The sequence below is a fragment of the Nannospalax galili genome, unplaced genomic scaffold (assembly GCF_000622305.1).
Source record: "Nannospalax galili isolate Female #2095 unplaced genomic scaffold, S.galili_v1.0 scaffold1217, whole genome shotgun sequence".
Lineage (NCBI taxonomy): Eukaryota > Metazoa > Chordata > Mammalia > Rodentia > Spalacidae > Nannospalax > Nannospalax galili.
Window position 1 is genome coordinate 985,426 of NW_008339068.1, and position 8,331 is coordinate 993,756.

Consider the following 8,331-nt stretch of genomic DNA (forward strand, 5'->3'; position numbering starts at 1 on the left):
GAAACAAGGTCTCCCTGTAGGCCTGGCTGGCTGATCTGGCACTTGCTATGTAAACCAGGCTGACCTCAATCTCAGAGATCCACCTGCCTCTGCCTCCCAAGTGCTGGAACTAAAGGCATGTGCCACCATACCTGGCTGTATGTGTACTTTTTTTTTATCCATTTATTTATTTACACATAACAGAAAATAATGTCACAGTACATAAATTTATTTACAACTGTGTAGTAAATATGTGTACTTTACAAAAACACAGTTGGAATCATAAATACTGTTTTACAACATGCTTTCAGTATTTACATATTTGAATATATTCTAAAGAATTAAATATTCTTCTAAAATGTAAGTTTAATGTCTTTTTCATTATGATTGTCTCATCCTTTACACATTTATATTCTAGTTTTTCATTACTAAATAAACTTAAGATGACTGTGCTTGTTCATAAATTTAGAGAAACTACTTTATAAAACAAAAAGTGGGCTGGGGATGTATCTTAGTTGAGAGTGCTTGCCTAGGGTACAGGGAGCTCTAGGTTGGATCCCCAGCACTGCATAAACTTGGTATGATGGCACACACTTGTGTTTTTTAAAATTTGTTTTTATTAAATTTTGTTGTATTTCATATAGAATATCTCAAACTATCTGAATCATTTTATAACCCCTTCCCCACCAGCACTCTCCCATAGCCCCCCCCCACTAGAACCCATATACTCTGTCCTGGGTGTTGAGGCCCACTGTGTCAAGTCAGTGTCCCCAGACGTTCCCCAGTGCAAGTCCATCCACTTTTGGTCTGGTCAGATCCCTCTCATCTATCTATCCAAACACCTATCATTTTCTTTCTTTCTTTTTTTTTGAAGAGCATAGGGCAGGGGTTTATTTACAGAGGAGTGGGTGCCCCCATTTACAGCTGCACTGGAAAGTCCACACTCAAATATAGATCCTGTGACTTCCTGACAACCACAGAAAATGGTGAGAGAGGTGTGATGGCACACACTTATAATCGCAGCACTCAGGAAGTGGAGACGGGCGATCAGAAGTTCAAGGTCATCCTATGTTGAAGACCATCCTGGGCTACTTGAGACCCTGTCTCAAAAAACAGTAAAATACTCTCAGAAAACTAGGAATATTAGGAAATCACCTCATCTGATAAAAGGTATCTTCATAAACCTACAGTTTACATGATGCTCAATAGTGAAAAACTACATAGTTTCCCCTAAGACTAAGACAAGAGCGGATGTCCACATTCAATACTCCTGCACAGCAAAATAATCAAGACGTCAGATTGGCCAAGGGATAAATACATAGCTCAATGAGGCAAAATATGAATCAAAAGTACACCCACACAAATTTAGATGATTGAATTTTTACAAAAGTATAAAAGCAATTTAATGAAGAAAGGATAACAGTTTCAACAAGTTGTGTTTCAATTATTGGACCCCATATAAAACAAATTTTAAGCTAAACCGCATACATTTTACACAAAGGTAAATAAAAAATAATCATATATAAATTTAAAACATTCCCGGGCGTGGTGGCTTCTACCTGTAGTCCCAGCACTTGGGAGGCAGGCAGAGGCAGGCGGATCTCTGTGAGTTCAAGGCCAGCCTGGTCTACATAGTGAGTTCCAGGATAGCTGGGGCTTACAGGGAGACCCTGCTTCAAAAAGACCAAAAAAAAAACCAAAAAAAAAAAAACAAATAAATTTAAAACATAAAACTATGGACTGGGCATGGTGGCTCACACCTTTAATCTCAGTACTTGGGAGATGGAGGCTTCTGTGAGTTCTGGGGCAACTGGTTTACAAAATGAGTTCCAGGTCAGACAGGTCCACTACATCGTGAGACCCTGTCTCAAAATAAGCAAACCCCATAAAACTTCTGGAATAAATGGATGTTACAGTTTGAATACGAAATTTCCTCCATAGGCTCAAGTGTTGGCCAATTGGTCCCCATCTGATAGCTCTATTTTGGAGGTAGTAGAAAATTTAGGAGGTGAGGCCCAGGTAGAAGTCCATCACTAGGGTAGACCTTTGAAGTTACATCTAGTTCTCAGTTGCTACCCCCCCCTTTTTGTTTCCAGTCTGACAGGAGGTAAAGCAGCTACTCCACCACAATAATGGTTTTTATTTTACTTTATATTTTATGTGTATGAGTGTTTTGTGTGCATGTATGTAAGTGCAACTTGTGTATGCAATGCCTGTGAAGATCAGAAGAGGTCACTGAATTCTCTGGAACTGGAGTTACAGATGGTTGTTAGCCACCGTGTGGATGCTGGAAAACCAACCCTGGTCCTCTACAAGAGTAACCAGTGCTCTTAACTGCTGAGCCATATCTCCAGCCCCCGCCACAACAATGTTTTGCCCAAGCACATGGGGTCAAGTGACAGCAGACTGAACCCTCTGAAACTGTGAACCAAAATAAATCTTTCCTTCCTTAGATGGTTTATTTTTATTTTATATATTTGAGTGTTTTGCCTGCATGCAAGTGCATCAAGTGGGTGCAATGCCCACAGAGGCCAGAAAAGGGTATCAGATCCCCTTGGAACTAGAGGTACAGAGGTTGTGAGTTGCCATGTGGGTGCTGGGATCCAAGCCTGGGTCCTCTGCAAGAGCAGTCAATGCCCTCAAACACTGAGCCATCTCTCCAACCCTCCTTAGATGTTTTTGAGGATTAGAAAAGTAATTTATACAGTGAGTGAACCCATGAATCAGCACATGTGTAACCTCTTTGATCAGTAAAGCCATACTGTAGAATAATATCCAGTGGCTTAGTTTCCTTTCCTGTTGCTATGATAAAGTACTCTGAAAAAAGCAACATAAGGGGCTGGAGAGATGGCTCAGTGATTAAGAGCACTGGCTGTTCTTGTAGAGGACCTGGGTTCGAATCCCAGCACCCACATGGCAGCTAACAACCATTCATAACTCCAGTTCTAGGGGATCTAACACCCTCTTCTGTCTTCTCTGGGCACTGCACAACATGGGTGCAGTTATATACATACAAGCATAACACTCATACACATAAAATAAAAATAAATAAATTTAAAAAGCACATAAGGAAGTAAAGGTTATTTGGATCACAATTTCAGGTTACAGTACATCATTGTAGGGAAGTCAAGGTGGCAGGAGCTTGAAGCAACTAGTCACATCCACAGTGAAGAGCAGAGAGAAAGTGAATGTGTACATTCAACCATTTTCTCCTTTTTCAAACAGTCCAGGATCGAAACCCAGGGAATGATTTCACTCACTTTTAGGCTGGGTCTTCCCACATCAATGAACAGTAATCAAGATAATTCCCCACAAATGCCAACCTCTAACCTTATCTAGACAATTCCTGGTTGAGACCCTTTTCCCTGGTGATTCTAGATTGTGTCACGATGACAAAACTAATCATCATGGGGCTGGAGAGGTGGATCAGCAATTAAGAGCACTTACTGCTCTTGCAGAAGACCTGGGTTCAGTTCCCAGCACTCACTTGGCAGGTAACAACCATCTTAAACTATAGTTCCAGGTGATTCAGCACCCCCTTCCGACCTCCACAGACACTGCACACATGTGGTACACATACATACATGCAGGCAAAACATTCATACACATAAAATTAAAACAAATGAATAAAAAATTTAATCAGTGCAATCCAGAAATTAAACATTGTCACAACAATGTGGACCAATCATAAAAACATTATGCCCTATTTTGATGGGAGGGATAGGAAAAGGGCTATGCAGTCCAGACTAGCCTTGAACTCATTATCCCTGTACTTTACCATATTACACTACCATGTGCCTGGCTAGAATTATACTTTTGATGAGACCAGATGAGTTCAAAGTTGTACATGTGTAGACTAGAATTATGGTTTTGAGAATCCAGTAGTTAAAGGTTACACATTGATGGATTGTATTGTTGTGGCATTTGTAAAAAGACAAATTTTACAGATGTTGAGCAGACTGGTCCTCAGCAGGGAGCAGGAGCTGGGAAGAGAGTAATGTGAAGGGACAGCTCAGGGAGTTTGGGGAATGACAAAACTCCTCTATATCCTGATCATGGTTGCTATAATATGTATCCATACATGTGTTAAAACTCATAGAACTTGACATCAGCAGAAAAAAAGTTAATTTTACTGTAAATTTAGATAATGCGAATTCAATGATATCATTGTATATTTCATTATTCCATAGCAAACATCGATATAAGCACACACTCGTACATACACACAGACTATTTTACTTCCCTCGTTATACCCAAGCTACCAGAGCAACCTCTTAGTAATGGGGCAGGTGCACCTAGCTTGCTCACAACGCAAGAAACGGTCCCTTTTATCCACACTTCCTTGCCAGTCGGGTCTCCATTTCCCTTGTTTGAGAGTCATGGAATCACCGCACAAATAAACTCGGAGAGCACAATAGGTGTCTGTCTCAGGGCCGCTGAGGGGAGTACCCGAGGCTCTGTCTCGCCCTTTGCTGTGATGTCTCAGTCTGTGTCTCTGGGTCCTGTGTGTTCCGGTCCTGTGCCATTTTTTCTGTTATTGACACTCTGCAGTTCTTTCAACACGTCTCCTGTTGTTTCCTCCCTTGGGGATCCGGAAGAAGCAGGTGCATCCATAATTGACAGGTGCGCTGTGGCTGCTCTGCCTGGACTGCAGTACCCTCCCTGTGCAGATAGGTTCCAAGTACATCAGCTCCTGCCCCCAGCAGGGGGCGCTGTGGGGCGTGGTGGCGGCCACCTCCCAAGCATGCACCGCTCCCAGAGGTGCTAGGTTAGAGGACTCTGGTAGGGTTGAGTTGCCTCGGGGCGGTAAGGGGATCAGCCCACCGAGCCTTCAGTGGTCCCTGAGGAGATGCATCTGCAGAGCTGTGCAGAACGAACTTCGGGAAGCATCTGGATAAGCCGAATCCCAAGAAGTTGGGGCGATGAGGGACACTGCTTGCTGCTCATGCTAGGAAAAGACCTAACACTGGAAACCAATTTGGGTGGTTATCCTTAATCAAATTTACCCCTCCCTATTTGCATTTTTTCCCACTGTTTTGTGTCCCACTCCTGGGCAGTACAAATTCTTTTTCTTACATGCCTCTTCCTCATTTCCACCTCTAGCCTGTCTCCTTTTCTATAACTAGTTGGAAACCTCCTAGAACATCCTCTGTTCTGCTGAAGTTAGTGGTTTGATGTGGTTCTTTGGCCAGAGGTTTTGCTCACAAATGGATCTTGCATGTGGAGGGCACACGGATGGAAGTACTAAAAAACTGTAGGGAAACGTCTTTGAAATCCCATTATAAGAACAATAGCAAGGTGATGGAGAGATGGCTCACAGTTAAGAGCACAGACTTCTCTTGCAGAGGACCTGGTTTTGATTCCTAGCACCCACATGGTGGCCAAAAACCGGCCATAAGTCCAGTTCAAGGCGATCCGACAGCCTCTTCTGCTCTCGGCGGGCATTGCATGACACAGGTGCATTTATCTACATGCAGGAGATACACGCATACACATAAAATAAAAATAAAAAATAATAAAATATTTTAAAAATAAGCCATTTGCAAGTTATATGACTTTGGATAAATATTTCAATCTTCCTAAGCCTCAGTTTCCTCATCTGGTAAGGGGTAATATTTTAAAAATAAATATATAAGGGATGGATTGGACATGATCAAATTCAATTTTTTTTTCTAGGAAATGTCTTGTTAAAAGTTAAAAAGACAAGATACCAACTGGGGAAAATAATCTCTTTTTTTTGTTTTTTTGGTTTTTTTTTTGGTCTTTTTGAGACAGGGCCTCCCTGTAGCCCCAGCCCAGCTGTCCTGGAACTCACTATGTAGACCAGGCTGGCCTTGAACTCATAGAGAACCGCCTGCCTATTCTTAAATCAAAGGCTGGGTGTAGCGTCACATGCCTTTAATTACGGCGCTCTGAAGGCAGATCTCTGTGTGTTCAAGGCCAGCCTGGTTTATGTAATGAATTCCAGGCAAGCTCGGGCTACATAGTGAGTTCCTGTTTCAAAAAGCAAAAACAAAAAATATTGAGCCATTTGACAGAGTACTCATATATATATATATATAAAATCACTGTCGCTCGAGTTCTCTTAGGGTCCCTTGCTCCTCGCACTATTAGACAAGCCATATAACACATCTTTGTCTGAATTTTTCATACTTTATATGCAAGATAGGAGAAATAGAGTAACTTACAAAGACGAACACCCGGTACCCCATCCTGCTCTGTGGCTCAGCACCCAGCGGTTCCAGATTGCCTCTGCGCCCCGCCCACAGTCTCCGTTTGCTTTAGTCCAGGCCTCATGGGCGTGTGTTTTCACCCCAGGTCGGTAAATGCCCCCTACCACGTCCACACAGGCTACACACTGGGGCCATTTTCTCCACCAGGCTGCTGCCAAGATGGTGCCAACGCTCCTCCCTCCGCAGCTCCCTTTCGGTTGCTAACTCTCCACAGCAGGCCCCGCCCCTCAGAGGTACAAATACCCCTCAGGACACAATCACGGAACAAGAAAAAATTCCAACTAGCAGATGGGCAAAAGACATAGAACTTCACCAAAAATGACATTGCCAAATGGTGAGGATGTTGAGAGACTGGGTCTCCCATACTACTTTGACCATGCTGGAAAATAATCTGGAAGTTTCTGTTAAAAACGGGGGGGGGGGGGGCTAGAAGCCGGGAATGGTGGTGCATGCCTTTTATCCCAGCACTTGGGAGGCAGAGGCAGGCAGATCTCTGTGAGTTCAAGGCCAGCCTCATCTACATAGCGAGCTCTAGGCCAGCTGAGGCTACAGGAAGAACCTATCTCAAACAAACCCCAAAAACTAGGGGGCAGAGTGGTACAGTGGTTAAGAGTACTTGATGCTCTTTCAGAATACCTGAGTTTTATTCCCAGCACCAACATGGTGGCCCACAACTGCCTGAAAATCCAGTTGCAGAGAATCTGATGCCTTCTTCTGGCCTCCACAGGCTCCTGCACTAGCATGGTGTATAGAAACTCATACAGGCTCACACCCATACAGATAAATAAAAAAGAAATCTAAAATTAAAAAACTATATATATTCAATACACACATATATATGTATATACATACATACATACATACATATTCATTCACTTTACAATAGTTGTAGTCCTAGGTAGTCCTCTCAGAATAATGATAGCATGTGCTTACCCAAAGACCTCTAGGCTATTGTTCCTACTTGGTTTTTTTTAGTAGTAGTAGTAGTAGTAGTAGTAGTAGTAGTAGCCAGAAACTTGAAACAGCCAAAATGTCCCACAGCAGGTGAATACTTGCTCAAACTGATAAATTTATGTGGCAGCTGCAAAGTAACTGATGCTGAGGAACTGCAGTTGAGACCAGGACACTCCAGGCTGTACTGCTCAGGAGTGCTTTTACTGCCCTCCTGGGAAGCTTTTATAAGGAAGCTCAGTATTTGGAGTTCACACAGAGTTTGCATGTGATAAATGCTCAAGCAGTGAAAAATACATAGGAATTTCTCTATGATTATAGTAAGAAAACAGCACAGTGCACCCAAGGCTGTGGCGACTGGCCCAGTAACAGACCTCTCTTGATGCATGCATAAACAGGGTGAGGGATATGGCAGCCTATTCCCAGTGTTCCAGAAGTAGTTGTCTTATTAGCCCATTCCCAACATCCTGGGAGCAGGCATTCTTTCCCTCAGCCTCTGTATCAGCAAAGCCCAAAGAAGTCTGTTAACTCTTGGTGAGGTGAGCACTATTGTCCCTAAGGGATAAGGGAGGTGGCTACAAATCTATACCTTGTAATATTGCTCAGCATATAAATAGAAATAAAATATTAATAAACACAACATTGTACTAATGTCAGTTCCCTTGATTTGATATAGTATAACTGTAGAGTGAGACCTATGGAGGAAACTTGGCAAAGGGTTCAGAAGATCTGAGGGAATGACTTTTATTAATGGATATAATCTGGACTAATGACTTTTGAGTATCCCCAGAAAAACCATGCGCTCTGAGTCTGGTGATGGGAGTGTCTCATTGGCAACCTGTTCTATATTCTACTCAAAAAGATAATGAATGTGCATATACTTGAGAATTAACATATCAAAGTGAAAGGTTGCACCCCACCTCCACTGAACAGAGTGAAGGTTGGGAAGGATGTGGACCTTGGATGACTGTGAAGGAGGGATGAAAACACCAGGTGGCCTGTGAAGATTAAGAGCTGAACTTGAACTGAAACAGGGTTTGAGAGACAGTTCCATTGGTACAGGGTGAGGACACAGACCATCTGCACAGGTTAAGGGGACAAGAGAGATCCATCGGCACATTTCTGGGAGACACACATTTCTAATAGCTAACTAGGGGAACTAGTGTCC

The 8,331-nt window shown here is 42.8% G+C and overlaps 1 protein-coding gene across 1 annotated transcript in view; it reads right to left on the bottom strand.

The window, feature by feature from the left end:
- LOC103734728 (zinc finger protein 398) overlaps positions 1 to 6,379 on the bottom strand; it is a 38,741-nt gene extending 32,362 nt beyond the window's left edge. Inside the window, exon 1 of the mRNA XM_008833812.3 lies at positions 6,168 to 6,379. Within this exon, the coding sequence (XP_008832034.1) occupies positions 6,168 to 6,191 (24 nt within the window). The 5' untranslated portion in view covers positions 6,192 to 6,379. The remainder of the gene's footprint in view (positions 1 to 6,167) is intronic.
- Positions 6,380 to 8,331: the final 1,952 nt, after the last annotated feature.